The 16,106-nt window shown below is 37.7% G+C and overlaps 1 protein-coding gene across 1 annotated transcript; it reads right to left on the bottom strand.

The window, feature by feature from the left end:
- Positions 1 to 749: 749 nt before the first annotated feature.
- On the bottom strand, positions 750 to 13,553 carry PCDH12 (protocadherin 12). The gene is made up of 4 exons (XM_072400594.1): positions 10,143 to 13,553; positions 6,549 to 6,640; positions 5,527 to 5,681; positions 750 to 4,364 (listed from the first exon to the last, which is right to left on the bottom strand). Exons 1-4 carry the CDS (start codon positions 13,044 to 13,046, stop codon positions 3,997 to 3,999), a joined length of 3,519 nt encoding a protein of 1,172 aa, XP_072256695.1. The 5' UTR covers positions 13,047 to 13,553; the 3' UTR covers positions 750 to 3,996.
- Positions 13,554 to 16,106: the final 2,553 nt, after the last annotated feature.

Genomic DNA, 16,106 nt, shown 5'->3' with positions numbered 1-16,106 from the left:
TCTTGTATCCTAACCCATACTCCTTATAGGGCTTCCTTTGGAGCTTCTTGTATCCTAACCCATACTACTCATAGGACTTCCTTTGGAGCTTCTTATATCCTAACCCATACTACTCATAGGGCTTCTAATGGAGCTTCATGTATCCTAATCCATACTCCTCATAAGGCTTTTAATGGATCTTCTTTACCCAGACTATTCTAACCCAGACTTCTCATAAGAATTCAAGTTTTCCAATTGTCGAGGCAATTGAGGCTCTGGTATTTGTCAGCAGAATGGGGAGCTTATCATTGAACACATAGTTTAATCTCATTAGGGACAATGTCCTGGGTAAAACCTGGGTACAATTATAAAACAGGGAAAGAACATTCATCAAATATTGACAGAAAGTAAATAATTTGGTTAATAGAGATTCATGAAAAATTCATATGCAATGAATGTTTGGTAAATGTCACTTTTACCGCTGTATAAATTATCCCCTAAAACTAGTATTTCCAGACAACCAAAAGTGACTGAACTTCAGCAATATTATCTAAGGCACTTTTAATGCTTGTTCAGGGATAGTTTGATAGTTTTGCTAAAAATAAATGCTTAAACTAGTTTTGAGTGCATGATATAACGTCTGATTGAAATGTAATAATTGGATGCTCTCTTAAACAATTTCAATGCATGAATTGTAGTTCAGCAGCAGGCTTTCCTTGGAAATCACTTTCATAATGTTCTTTAGGCATAAATAAGACGCTATGCAAAGGTCGGGTTTTACATTTTATTCTCATTTAAAATCATCAATAATGCAAAAAAGTACAAACAAAATGTTACAAATGATAAATAACATAAATAAAAACTATGTTACAACTTAATTTCTCTCATTGGGACGCTGCTGGCCATGAAAAATTCTGTTCAACAGAAAGTTTTAAATAGCAGTGTTAACAGCCCACCCCCTCCCCCTTCCCCATCCAACTTCTTGCTTACTGTGCCAGTCTGCAAAAAGTGGAGAAATACGAAAACATATATATACAGTCTTTCTTCCTGAATACAGTTTTTTCAATATGACTGTATTAAATGTGCAGTAATGGGCAGCCATCAAACAGATTTTGTGCTACTGTTGTCAAATCAGTAAAGGTTGATGGTAAATGCGTAAATATTGCAATTTGTTTTTTTGAGTAAACTTGATAATGTTAGCTGAATCAGACAAAAACCCTGGCAAGTTTTTCTATACAACCTGATTTGATCAAGAGAAAAAAATACATTGCAAACCTGTTTTAAAGTGGGATTCCCCCTTTTTATAAGTTATAAAAGGGTATCTATACCTAAACAGCCTGCTGATGATAGAGAAAAAAAACATAATGCTGATTAATCTGTAATAAAAACACTGATTTTACTTTACACCTATTAATGACGTTTTTACTATGGATTTTTTAGTTCTAATTGTGTAACTGGAGTATAGTGCTATCATTACAAGCTTCTGGAGCAAAGCAAACCATATGAAACTAGATCTATCCTACATAAAAAAAAAAAAAACATAAAACACATGAAGTCCAAAATATACACACAGTTGAAATTATAGTATGGGGTAATATAAACTGTAAGAATAGAATATATATGTAGATATGGAAAAAAATATGAATCCAGTATATTTCTGCACATGATCCATAGGCACCTAATGGTTTTCCTATGTAATTTGCAAGATTACTGAAAAAGAAACCTGGATAGACTTAGCATATAACCTGCAGCTCTATGGTATACATATACAGATTTCTTTTCAAATATCTTTTGCTCATTTCAAATATGATTTTGTGATGTAAATTGGTTTTGGTAGATTAGAAGCAAAGTGTAAAGTCACCTTGTCATCAAATTCACATAATAAAATAAAGAAAAATGTAAATAATAATATCTGCTGCCCACACTGCTCCGTGCAGTTACATTAAAAAGGAATGCCTGGGCTCCAGGAATATGGATCTTCTGAGTTTACCGCACGCCTGTATAAACCACTGAGAGCTACAGATCACTGAAGTTATTTATCTCCCTAAACATAATGGTTTAGGAGAAACTTTACATGGTGGTTCTTCCTCAGAAGAGTAGCAATCAGTGATGGGGCCCAGCAAAAGAGTTAGGGGATAAAAGTTAGGAGATAGGGTCACTGTAAACTAAGTTTGTGCTTTCAGAATGCATAACAAAACTACAGACCCTTCTCTTTAGCATTAATTACTCACATTTCTTTTCTCCTGTCTCTAATCAATTATCAAGTTTAAAAAAATCTATGTAAAAAACTATGATCGTAACTGCAATTCAATTCAATATATGTGTTCCTTACCTACATTCAATCGTCTCTAACAATCTAAACTGCAGGAAACCTAAAGCCTAAAGCTTGGTACACACGGTTAATGGTTCTCGCCTGATAATTGGCTCAGGGCTGATATCGGATGAGAATCTGGCGTGTGTACAGCGCCCGTCGTCCATCCTCCGAACGACCATCCTGGTGGACCCACGGACGATGGACGACAAACGATCCTAATGCAAAGGGAAGGGGGAGAGCGTGCAGCGTGGTGCCACTCTGTCGTTCTCCCCTCTCTATAGAGCAGAACGGTGCTGTATGTACAACACTCCTTTATGCATCGTGCAGCCCAATGTCGTTGAAAAGGATCGTTAAAGATCCTTTCCAACGATAATAATTGCACATGTGTATGTAGCTTAAAAGTACAGAATAAACAATTTTACTTGTCTAAGTTCACAAATCTGTTTAAAAGAAATGATATAAAGTATGATGTAAATTATATAGGGATATTGACATGTAGTATTGAGTCCCTTTCACAAATCTTATCTGCTCTGAACAATGTTGCTCACATAGCTCATTAGCTTGAACAGAGATTAGTCACAAACGAGTTATCAGGGGCATGCCATATTCAGTAAGTGCTCTATTTAAATTGCAACACAGGAAACTCAGAAAAGCACGACGAGTTACATACAAATGATACTTGGTCATAAGGCCTTAGTTAGTATGAAATGTATTTAGGTACTGCCATGCTCCTCTGAATTTCCAGCATTGCATTGCGAAAAAAGTACTTAATGAATATGACGTACCACTGATGACTCCTTTGTTAGTGAGTATTCTCTATTTTGCTGGGACTAAGCAAGGTTTAAGCAGCTGGTGGTATTGCCTATGTAGGATAGTGGGGCCAGTAGTGTTTCCCTAATGGCAGCAGGATATAGTGGAGCTCGGTAGGTCAAACTGAATGTTTTCAGAATCAGACAGAGGGGCATCATACAAGTTGATGATAGACAGTTGTATTGTCTCTTTAGCAAACTCATAGTGCCCTGGGAATCCCTTGGAAAAGTTGCACCCCATATTGAGTGCATTTAATAAAACACCAAAAAAACTGTTTTAAGAGTTAAAAAAGTAGACAGGATGTTTAACCTCAACTGAATCATTTACATTTATCATTTTTGGACTTTGCTATACTAGTGCATGAGAAAGAATTTATTGTAATAAGTTTCACATTATTTGAGTAGAATTCATCTGCTTTGGCAGCATTCACAATGTTACAGTGATAACAGGATTGTGCAAAACCTTTTATGATATCTGACCATTCAAAAGGCAGTTAAGTCATACTTTTGTTAACTAATACTTGGCACAGTATGTTGTTATACAGATACTTTTGGAATATTGTTATGTTGGATGAAATAGTGTGAGATGTATTAACCTGTACTGTAATATTTACATTCTTGGTGTAGTGTTCAAGTGAAGCACCTTCATCGCATTACCTGAAAGTATGTGATTTTAGTATGATAAACTGTGTTCTGTATACTGAGAACTTATAAGAAGCACTTGGTGCTGGAATGCTGCTATATTTCCCTCTGTAAATGATTTGCTGACCTCAGCAAAGTCATTTAACTAATAAAACGCATCTAAAGTATTGCCAGCTTTCTGTCCAAATGATGATGCAATGGAACCTATTGAGAGCTGGCAAAATAGTTGTTGGTGACTTTTCTCAATGCTAGTTAATTTCTAGTGCCATCATTTCTATCACTATCCATTCCCATACTCTTGCTGCAAGCAGAAAGTCTCATTAGCACCTCTGAAGCTGTATCCCCATGGGATTCAGCTTTTTGTGTCAAAAGCATCTCGAACAGCGTGCTCATTTCAGAAAGAAAAGTGCTGGCCAATCTGTTGTCTTGCGATCCGTCAGAAGCCTTGCCAAATGTTAAGAAGGTGCGTAGATCTTCTTTATCTGATGTTGTTATCGGAGGCTCTATAGCTATTTTATCATTAGGAGTAAAAATATTTTCCTTGTAACTGTTGGCCAAAGGTAAGGAGAGCCGAGCAATCCAACCAGGGTCTAGATCACTCAACCGGTTGCCTTCTGGACCTGTCATGTAAAGAAAATAAATTAATTATTACCTCTTCATGATATTGTGCATCTATCGATGCCTAATTTTAACCTGTAATGTGATATTTTATTACTGCCTATAATTTTGCCACAATAAGTGTAAATATTTAAATAAAAATAATTTACTCTTGTTATAATTATACATGGTACACCATATAAAATGCATACATATTTATTCACCGTTATGCCACCAACTAATATAGATCTGTGCACTGTAAAGGCCTCCACGGATGGCTACTGGAGTGGAGGTCTATACCTCCCTGTTTTGGTTTAAGTCTTTTAAAGACAAAAGGAATTACGTCTTAAGGGAGTTATATAGGCCAGTGGTCCCCAACCTTTTGAAGCTTGCGAACCACTAATCTCATGGACCCCGGACCGCGCATGTGTGGGGAGCCGTGTGTCAAACAAAGAGGAAGAAACTTCCCCCAGAGTGATGTCATGGTGCCAGAATCTGCCCACTCTCCCATCGCAGGCTCAGACCAGGGGCACAACCTGCCTACCTGAGCCTGCAATGTGTACGGCAGACGTGGTCCTTGGCTCTGGCCCGTGCGCCCCCCCCCCCCCAAGCTGGGTCCTTCTCCCGACCCCATAGGGTACTGACCAGAGCCACGGCCCACCTGTCACTAGTGGGCCGTGGACCGGACGTTGGGGACCCCTTTTCTAGGCTGTTGAGGCTTTTTAGGCAGAAAGTGCTAAATTACTGTATATTAGAGAATGTGTACCTGCTACTGAACCTGGCAATTGTCTGCTCAGCAATCACATGTGTTTGGTCTGAGAGTCTGGGGAGCAGCTGCAGTTAGACCTTACCTTGGGACTGTATATACCCAGGTCACAAAATAAACATATGCTTGCTTTGAATGCTGAATAATGTTTTATAATGATACACAGAATTGAAGAATAACAGTAAAACCTAGCATGTGTGCTTTTACTAGCTTTCTTTTAATTATAATAATAGGAAATTACAGAAGTAGTTAAACTGATCTCTACGAATATTTTTATAAATACCTTACTAGATCGGGTATACTGTTTTCTGCAGAGTTACAGTTTATTGGCAAGACACATGCAAACTATTTTTCATGTTCAGGGTTACAAGCACTTGTAAATCAGTCACTATATCCCCATCACTGTAACTTTCGCTTACCTGCATTAGAGGCCAGAAGAGAGTCAAAATTTTCATCCAAGAGGTGATGGCTGGGAGAGAAGTCACCTCCAGGTTCAGAATCTAGATCTCCAGCTTCACTCTCACCATGGCCACTGTCCTTTGTGCTCTGCCAATCAGTCTCCTGTCCAGCATTTCTAATTCAATCAACAGAATCAATATTTTTTTTTGTGTTCTTCCATAAACTGATTATTACTGTTTTTAAATTACTGTTATATTGTAGCTGTATTACATAGTAAAATAATAAGTGCGGAATACAAATTTTAAACATACACAATCCAAAAAGCTTACAGTCTTTGAGGGCCACTAGATACAGAAGATAAGAGAAAGCAAAACATTTATTTGTGTTAGTGGGGTGTGGAGGGACAGAATCTCCACACATCCTCATCGATGTTTCTGATTTGAAGGCAAAGCGTAATAATGACTTGAGTCTTCTTGGGCTGGCTGGAAACCAATTAATAGTCTGGTGGGTAAAGGACATACAATAGTATTTATAACAGTATATAAAAAGGTCTATGGTATACCATTGGAAACCAAACATTGGTCAAACCATCTTCTCCTTAATGGCTTCTTGAGTAAGGAGAAATTGTTGATTGTTGAGCTTTTCTGAATCCTAACCAAGATAGATGGAGGGGCCTTCTTCAATGTTTACACCAACACCACAATCTTGTGAGGTGTCTACAATGTCGGCACTATGGGCAATTTAAGCCCTAGAAAACCTTGGTGCACTGTTCACAATTCCTCCCCTGCTAGGAACCAGTTTTATAAAAAAAGTAAGAAGTTAAAATTGTTGTGTTCTACTTCTTTGTAATTGAGGAAAACTTTTTGAAACGTTCCTTCTAAGCCGTCACCTACAGAACCTGTAAGTATCTAGATGATGTTTCAGTTTGGCAGAAAGTTACCTATTATCTAGGGTAGCAGAGCTTTCCTCTGCAGACAAGAGTGACAGTTTGTGGCACTATCTACTAATTGGAAGCAAGTTAGCTACCATTAATTCTTGTTACCTGCCAGCCTTAGATGAGTACTTGTTTCCTCTATGAAGTGTCTTGGGGTGAACTTGTCCTTGGTGGAGCAGAGATAAAAGCTGTGAAATTTGCTGCAATGATAAAACAAAATAAAGTCCTCAGTTCTAGGAGATTTCTGTGAGAACAAGCAGATTCCACTGTCTAATGAGAAATGTTAGTAGTATATATTAAATTTAACCTTCAAAAGAATCTGTCATCTGTGCCTCTCATATCCAAGTGGAAGAAGTAGAGAAGTGAATGCAGGCACTTGTCTAATTTGACCACTTAACTCCAAATAAAAGAAAGAAAAAGCTGCTTATTTGGCAGAATATTTGAGAACACTGTAAATCTGTAAATTTAGTTTTCAGATGCCCTGCAATTAGCCTTATGCTGCCTACACACTGGTTGATAGGTGCACAGCCAGGTACATGATATATTCTGGATATCAGTCATTTTCCTAGTTTCCATCAAGTACCTACTAATCAGCACTGTTTTTGGACGATGACGCCACTCGCCCCACCCCAACTCTGACCGCCAATAGTAAAAAGACCTCTCACTAATGAGTTACATTATTGGTGATCAGTGGGGAACAGAGGGGCACTGATTGTGTAAAGATTGTAAACTCCTGAATATTGTGCAAATAAAACATCCATCACCAATGCCTTATTTTCAAATAGATCTGCATTAAATTTGATGTTTATGTTACACCTATGATAGACATTTTTATAAATATTGACAAGTGTTTGGCTACGAATACCATCTGAACATTTTCATATTTGATTAAAACATACAATTCCATTTTATTCCTCTATCAGAAGCATATAAAAGAAAGATTTGTGGAGTTCTACTTTAATTTAATATATGCACTCTAGTCGTGAAGTATTTTCTTTTCTACACAATACAGGTTGACATTCAAACATCCGGCCATCAAAAATCTAGATCCTTCAGTTACCCAGCATGGATTTTGGAGCCCATTTTCAAATTTACACTGTTTTCTGGATGGGATGCTTATATTTTGATGGTGCTGTACTTTAGAATCAGCTGTTAGGTCTTGCTTGAAGCTGTTCCTGTTGCTGAGGATGCCGTTACTGTCAGTCATGAAGATGATTACCGTGACAGCTTATCTGCTATTTAGCTTCTTTTCGAGGGTAAAGTAATATTTAAAATTCTGAGGCACTATTTTGTTTAGTTGAACTAAACTTATGTAAAACTGTTTTATTTAGTTGGTGAACATTAAAATTTAATTTGCTTTTTATTAAGTGTCATTTTCTTTAGTGGTATTTCATTTTAATATATGCAGCATATATAACTTTTAAAAATTCGGACTTTTCGAAAATCCGGATTATTGAATGTCAACCTGTATCCTGTTTTCAGTTTAACTCTTGTAATCATATCTCACACATATGATTAACACAGATAAAACTTTGTAATACACTGTCAGAGAGAAATATGTGTGCTGCTTCTGCTGAAATTATAGTTGTCTGGCTGTGTGTAGTTTATAAGTCACTGCTTTGGAATAAGCATATAACCAGAAAAGTCAACATTCTTCATTTCCATACTCCAAAAACATGCAACAGACAGGGAATGAGCATAAAAAAGGTGCAACCAGCCATAGCAACCTTTATATTTTTCTCATTATAGATGTACTTCAGCTACTTCTAATCAGGCCTGTATTTGTAGACAGACTCATCCAAACAGGGATGTTATATCCTTCCTAAATTATTTATGTGCCGTTTGGCAGCAAACTAACTTCCTCATGCATGATACACCAAATTCCCTTAGAAAATGTTTGATTTGGGTATGGTTCAGAAGCATCCGCAGCACCTGGATGTATACTCTGCAGGGACAGGATATGAATGAGCTCCAAGACACACAAGTCCTTCCACCAGATGTTCAGCTCATTCAGGTAATGTATATTGAATGGCAGTTTACATAGTTCTGCAGAAGATAGCTACAGTCGTGATATACACACTATTAGTTGTTAGTATAATGAGACCCAACAGCTTTTATTATATTTTGCCTAGTGTTTAAAACAGCCTAAAAGTGTTCTTTTAAAAATAATTAGCCCTTGCCTTCACATACCTTTAAATCTGGTCACAAAATGTAAATGTATAATATGTATAGTAAGACTATACAAGACAGATAATTTACATTTTCAAATAGAAGTCAGCATTGAAATTTTATATAAACTGAGACATGCTCAGAGCAAAATGAGATTTGGCTTATGCATATTTTAAAGGGATTGAAAAATCTAAATTATTTAGGACAGACAATATGATAAATATAGTTTCTTTTGTAGGATTCAGAGAACGGAAAATCCATTTTTTCAATTTTTTAACAAGAATAGTTATGTAACATCAACAAGGTTTTATAAGTACACAAACAATATTATCACACATTACCAATTAACTGCATTCAAAATACTTTCTGATTCTATTATATAGAAACTCGTTTTTAAACAGTATCATAAACAGATCGGCAATACAAAAGAAGGCTGTATTGTAGAGATGGCATACACAAAGGCAGGATCACTAAGCACTGTCCGCAATAATAGCATTCCAATTATGTAGACCAGGGGTCATCAAACTCCGGCCTTTAGGCCAGAAACGGCTAGCCAGTAGTTCATTCCGGCCTAACACCCACTGGCCGATCCGACCTAATGCCGGCTGGCAAACTGGGGCTCTGGAGCCGCGGGTTGCCAGACAGATCTACCAGGGGAAGGTAGGATCTACCAGAGCCGGAGCCACCGGAGCTCCAGTGCCGCCTCCTTGCAGTTGCTCCCCTATATACTGTGGCCAGCGTTGATTCTTCCGCTGCCGCAGTAAATAGGGAACGCTCCCTGAAGGTAAGTCCCTCTCCTCCGCAATGCATATGGAGGAGAGGGATTTCACTTCAGGGGGCGTTCCCTGGTGGTGGATGGAGCCATTAGGGCGGGACTGGCCTAGTGTGCTCCCACCCCTGAAATGGCCTAGTGGTCATAAAAGTTTGCCTACCCCTGATGTAGACTATAATACAAGTACCAGTGTTTTCATTACCTAAATGTTATATTTTAGAAAATGTTATCCCAGGTGGGCATATAATTTTGACTGCTGGGATGCATGGTCATTCACACTGCTGCCCAACTTTATGCATTAGGAAACCTTAGGCATTGACTAAACAGAATGAGGAGCAGAGGAACATCACTTGCATACGGGTAACTGAGCTTTGATGGGAGAGAAATACAGTTCCTTTTTTTTTTTAATGAAAGTGCATGTAATTACATATAAATATATATAAATCAGTCATGGATGGAGTAAGGTAATATTTAAACCCCTGCCAGGTTTCTTTTGCTATCTATGCCCCCTCCCACCAACTCAAACACACACAAAGATTCACATTGTTGACCTGTGGAAATTGTCCCCAGCACAGAAAATCCAAAATTTAGAGGTTGTTCTAGTAAGAGGAGGCTAGGGGAAGTCTTACAATAGGAATATTCTGATGACAGCCAAAGTGGGGATTTACTAAAGTAATAATAATTTAAAGGTAGACAGCAAAAATTTGTAGACTATAAAAAAAAACTAAATGTTCAACTAACAATTCATTAAACGGATTTACCTGCACATGTGGTGACTGCATGTTAAGGTCGGAAGCTTCTTTCTCTGCTAGTGCCACCATTGACAGACGCACCAGGCTTCTTAATATCTGCTCTTTAGATGATTGTTCTATATTCTTTTGTCTTCTTAGTGTAGGAGAAGTAGCAGGAGAAAAGTTTCCTTCATTGTATATTATGGGTTCAGAAGGGCTGAATTGATCTTGGATTCTTATTTGAGGGCTACCAGGGTTCTTTAAGGTTTTATTACTGACTGGAAGAGTTCCATTGGAGTCTTCAAAGTTCTCTCTAGAGTAGCTTCTCTGTCTCTGATACTGTAAAGTTCGACACACAGAGGGAGGTAATGAGAAAGACTGCTCTAAATCTGTAGTATCATCACTTAATAGATCCTGGTTATGTTGATTCCTTAGTGTGCGATATAGTGTAGGTGTGAGATGAAAAGGAGTATGAAGAGTTTGGTCCTCTGGAGCTTCTTTTCCTTCATCTGGCATAGGAAATGGCTTGGCTTCTTCTACAGGTGTCACTGGTTTTTGTTGTTGCCGACCTCTAAGTACAGGAACTACATGAATATCGGCCTTCTGTATTTGCCTTTGAGGCCTTCTAGGTTGCTTCCTATAGGCTGATTCTTCCTCCCTGCAGTTGTATGCTCTGTTGTCTTTTCTATCTACTCGACAAAAGGACATTATGAGAGCCAGTACGAGGAGACATACAGCTAGAAGAACAGCAAGGCATATAACAATTACCACAGATAGGCTCAGCTTGTCATTGGTTTCACTAGCAGAATTTTTTAAGTGGTCCAAATGGCTACTAAACATAATTGTTAGATGAGCTTTTGTTTCCTGATAAGGAATTCCACAATCTCTAACACTGACCTGTAAGTCCATGGTCCTACCTATTAGGCTCGTGGCATTGCTGGAGTTCATGTATATGTACCCAAGATGTTCATCCATAGAAAACAAGCCTTGATAGTCATCCAACAAATGATACAGGAGCTTGGAGTTCTCATCTGAGTCAGCATCAGTGGCTATCACTTGAAATATCGGGTGTTTGTTAAGTTTAGCTGTTTCTGATAATATTTGATCAGATGTGTAACCTAAAACTTCTGAGCTGGCAACTTCTGAGGCAGAAAGAAAGTATCCAGTTTCAGCATTTACAAGAATGGTGATGCTGGCACGGCCTTTCTTAAGTTGAGGTTGCACAATTAAGGGGCTATTATCATTTTTGTCTCTTACAAACACCTTGACAGAAGCATTGCTGCTGAGGTGAGGGTTACCATGGTCTTCTGCTTGGACTTGGAATTGGATTTCATTAACTTCTTCATAATCAATGGCTTTAAGCACAACAATTTCACCTGTTTTAGAATTGACAGAGACAAAAGTTGATAATGGTGTCCCTGAGATAACAGAGTCAATAATCTTGTAGGTAATGTCTGCATTTTCATAAAGGTCAACATCCTGAGCATTTACAGTGAGTAGATGGGTGGGAGGACTATTGTTTTCATACAAGTAAGCATCATATCTTGGCCTTTCAAAAATGGGAGCATTGTCATTGGCATCACGAACAAATATTTTTAAAGACTTTTTAGATGTAAAAGATGGTTCACCTTGATCTTGTGCTTGGATAGTTATGTCATACATATCCCATTTTTCCCGGTCTAGGATTGCATTGGTTGTCAGGATATAACTATTTCCATTAGCTTTTTGAAGCCTAAAATGATCATGGTCTTGAATTAGATGACAGTGCACATCCCCATTTGCACCTGAATCTGGATCATTTGCCATAACCAAAGCAACAAAACTTCCCAGAGGAACAGCTTCAGACACAGTGATCTCAGGGGAATCTTGAGCAGCCCAAGTGACTTTAATATCAGGAGTATTATCATTAATATCCAGAACTTTAATGACTACCTTGCAGTGAGTAGGGATAGGATTAGGGCCTAAGTCCTTTGCTTGTACATCTAATTCATATGAATGTCTGCTTTCATAGTCAAGTGGCTGTTTCAGGACTATTTCTCCTAACTTGGGGTCAATGCTGAACATGCTAAGTACATGGTGAGGTGTGTGTTTGCTAAATGAAAACTCAATTTCCCCATTTGGACCTTGATCCGGGTCAGTAGCTGTGAGATTTATAAGAAGTGTACCAGGGGATGTGTCTTCTGAGACTTCCAAAATGACAGAACTTTCCTCAAAAGCGGGACTGTTATCATTTGAGTCCAATATAATAATCCTAACCTGTGTTGTCCCTGTTTTTGGTGGATAGCCTCCATCTAATGCGGTTAATACAAGAATAAAAGAGGATTGCATTTCTCTGTCCAGTTCTTTTACCACCACTAGCTCAGGATGTTTGACACCATCAGAACCAGAGATAATATCCAAAGTGAAATGTTCATTTGGGGAGAGAGTATAAAGCTTCACAGCATTGCTGCCACTATCGGGGTCCCAAGCTCTGTCAAGTGGAATCCTGGTACGAAGGGAAGCACTTTCAGAGATCTCTACATCTAGTTCAGCTTTTGGAAACATTGGTTCATTGTCATTAATGTCCAGGACTTCAACCTCCACATGAACTAAAGCTAAGGCCTTGGTTGCTAGAACATTAAATGACAGGATGCAACGTCCATGAACCTGACAAAGCTTTTCTCTGTCTAGACGATCTGTAGTGGTTATAGATCCATTTCTCAAACTCACTTGCACTGGTAAAGTTTTGGTCTCCTGTATAAGCTTGTATTCCTCATTTACATCCTCTATCCAACCTGATGCATCAGATATGCGTCCAATAACTGTGCCAAGAGGTACTTCCTCCTGAATGCGAAATCTCACCATCAAAGAAACTGAATTTTGACAACTTCCATGGAAGCAGTAAATAAGTAGAAGACTAAAGATCTGTTTGATGACCTTACACGTCAAAGCCATATTTCTTAAGTTCCAACCTGAAGAAATTATCCTTATTGATGGTATAATGAAGAGATTAGTAGATGGTCTTCAAGGTATTCTTTATCCTGTCACATTGGAGCTCCTGTTGAGGTAATCTTGTTCTCCAAGGCATGAAGTCTATGGCACAGACTAGGTCTGCAAGCACTGTCAGGGCTGCTGACATTTACACACAACGGTGTGACCAGACAGAAGGTTGTGTAGGAAAGTGGAGAATAATAGAAATGCAGAATAAGTTGGGGAGGAGTAACAAAAAAAGTTATGAGTTGCTTGTTTTCCCAGGGAAACCAGCCATCCTCCTACAGGAAGAGGGATGAGGAAGGAACTGTAAGTCGGTTAATGCACAATGCTCTGTTTAACCTTTCATTCTCCAGTTCCAACTACAACCAGAAATAAAGCAATTAGTCATTTAGCCTTGTGCTATGTAACAGTTATGCTTTCATCCCATTCATTAATAACCAACATTCTCAGGGTCCCATTTTCAGAATACATCTAAGCAGTGAGGTAGAGATAAGAACAGTGGGAGTTTAGTTACTATCAGATAATCCTCCATATGAAGACAAATTCCCCTGGAGAAAACATAAGAGACAGTTAAGAAGATAAAGGAATGAGATATAATAATGTAGTCTGGAAAGACTACTGAGAAAGATGGTATTTACTGATACAATGCTGCTGGATACAAGAAAGGGATAATAAATAGATAAGAAACACACTAATTATAAAAATGTATATAAATCTAAACACAAAGAATGACCCAGACCACCCTGAAGGAAAAGAACATTCTTCTTCTCTAACACTAGTTAGACAAATGTACAGCCTCTCGAACTGATCTGCTGTTTTAGAATGTATTCTATATATTACTTGCTGAACATTTTAGCAAATTTCATATGTTTAGACATGTGCAATCATAGGGTTACATTTGGATGACAACGGAAGTATGGGCTTCATTATATTAAAAAATGTAGGTTGAACTTTAAATTGCATGCATACTGGAAAATTGAGGAAACTTAATACAAACTTTTTGATTTGTTTTTTTTTGTTTTTTTGGTTTCTAGTTGTCTGTGTTCCAGTTAGGGTTAGTAATCTCCTGATTACCAATGTCACCAAGAATAAAAGTGAAGGTAAATTCAAAATTTCGAGTTGTCACCAAAACAGGATTAGAGGGTCAGTCTTACACTCATTTCAGTGACAACATTGCAAAGATATCCTCTAAATTCCTGTTATGTCTACAAGACAGGAAGTGAAGGGAATTCTTCTTAATGAGACACACAAAAAAGCGTTATCTTTAGCTAAACTTCTCAGGATTTTGTGCCCCATCATTTAATGCAACATATTTGAACCTAAACAAAGCAGAACATTGACACTCCTTCCACTGCCATTTTTTATGAAATAAAGAGAATATAGCAGAAAGAGTGAGCCTTCCTGTTTGAGTGCTGCTTTACATTCTTCTTTACTACAGCAGGAAACTACAGGAAAGAATTGGAAACTTCTGTACCTGATAACTCATTTACCTTATCCTTGTTCGGTTTTGTCATGAAGAGTGTTTGATTGGGTGAGTAACAAAATGGAAATCTTCTTTTTCCTATAAGCTGGGTTGACAATAACAGTTGGCAGGGTCTGTTGGCACTCTAGAGTTTAAGTTTACGATTAACAGTGATTTTTGCTTTGTACATTATTACATCAAACTGCATTTTTGGTTCTCTGATGTGCAGACCAGTGTTTACTAAAAAAATCATCATGAATGTAGCTGCTCTGATATCCACTGACAGCTGTTATTGCAACTTAGCGGGTTCCAAGCTCTTGCATGTTAGCTTTTTAGGGCATTCTTACAGTGGGCCTGATTTAATAAAACTCTCCAAGGCTGGGGAAGATACACTTTCATCAGTGAACCTGGTGTTCCAGCAAACATGGAATAGATTTCTTTAAAGTAGTTTGTTATTTCTCAGCAAATGTTGTCAATCCTGGACCAGATCCATTCCATTCTAGATCCTTGCATTGCTGTCAGGAGTGAACAAACCATTACTGCATACTTTGCATCATTATAAAGGCCTCTCGCAGCCCATCTATAGTAGATACTGGGTACCTACCCTTCCATTATCATGTATACCTAGAGACAGCTAACTCCTATGTCTGGGAAAAGGATAGAAGTACTATTAATGATGTGAAAACTGTGTCTGAATAATATTATCCATATGCTGCAAGAACAGCAAAATGCTTCTTCCATTTGCACAATCACAGTGGAGTGGAAGTGTGGTGGAGTGGAAGGTGGCGTGTGTTCCAGATGCATATCCAGATCAGGATATCTATCTATCTATCTATCTATCTATCTATCTATCTATCTAAAAAGTTGTGAAATGGTCTTTTGGTGACTATATCGACCATTGACTACTACATTGATTAATAATATACATTGAAGATGACCATCTCCTACTTTCAGTGCCGACCCTTAAATAGACTCTTTTTTCCACTGATTTTACATTTTGCATAAAGTTTATCTTTGTAAAACTAAAAATTATAAAAAAAATATAAAAAATGTTTTTTCTAACTTCATAGAAGGCTCTGATTAGCAGGATTTTCCAAATAATGGATACATAATTGGATGTACATCAACAATCCAGATCATCACACCAAATAATGTTGGTTTCTTTTAATGTATACTGAAGAAAGTCATTTCCTGCTTGTCTTTATAAATTTAAATTTCAGGCCTTGACACACATTCTGGCACAGTCAGCAGGTCAGTAACCTATAGAACATAGTAATGCATAAACATATGTCCAGTCATTAAACTCTATTTATCTTTTATGTATTTTAGTGGTTATTAACCACAGATGACATAATGTATATAAAAAGTGTTGTAAATTTAACCTGTTGAATAAATAGTTTATTGCCTAGAAAAATGAATATTGTCCCTTGGGTATCTTGAAAATTCACTTCTGTAATTACACAGGTAATATGCATATGAAAAACATTTCTAAATTGCAAAATGATTTGTAATTATTTTTAGCCAGTAATATAATTCATGCATCCTGCAAGAGAACAGAG

This window comes from Pyxicephalus adspersus, chromosome 2, assembly GCF_032062135.1.
Source record: "Pyxicephalus adspersus chromosome 2, UCB_Pads_2.0, whole genome shotgun sequence".
Taxonomy (NCBI): domain Eukaryota; kingdom Metazoa; phylum Chordata; class Amphibia; order Anura; family Pyxicephalidae; genus Pyxicephalus; species Pyxicephalus adspersus.
Note: the sequence above shows the minus strand (reverse complement) of the source record. Positions and strands in the feature narration are given on the sequence as shown.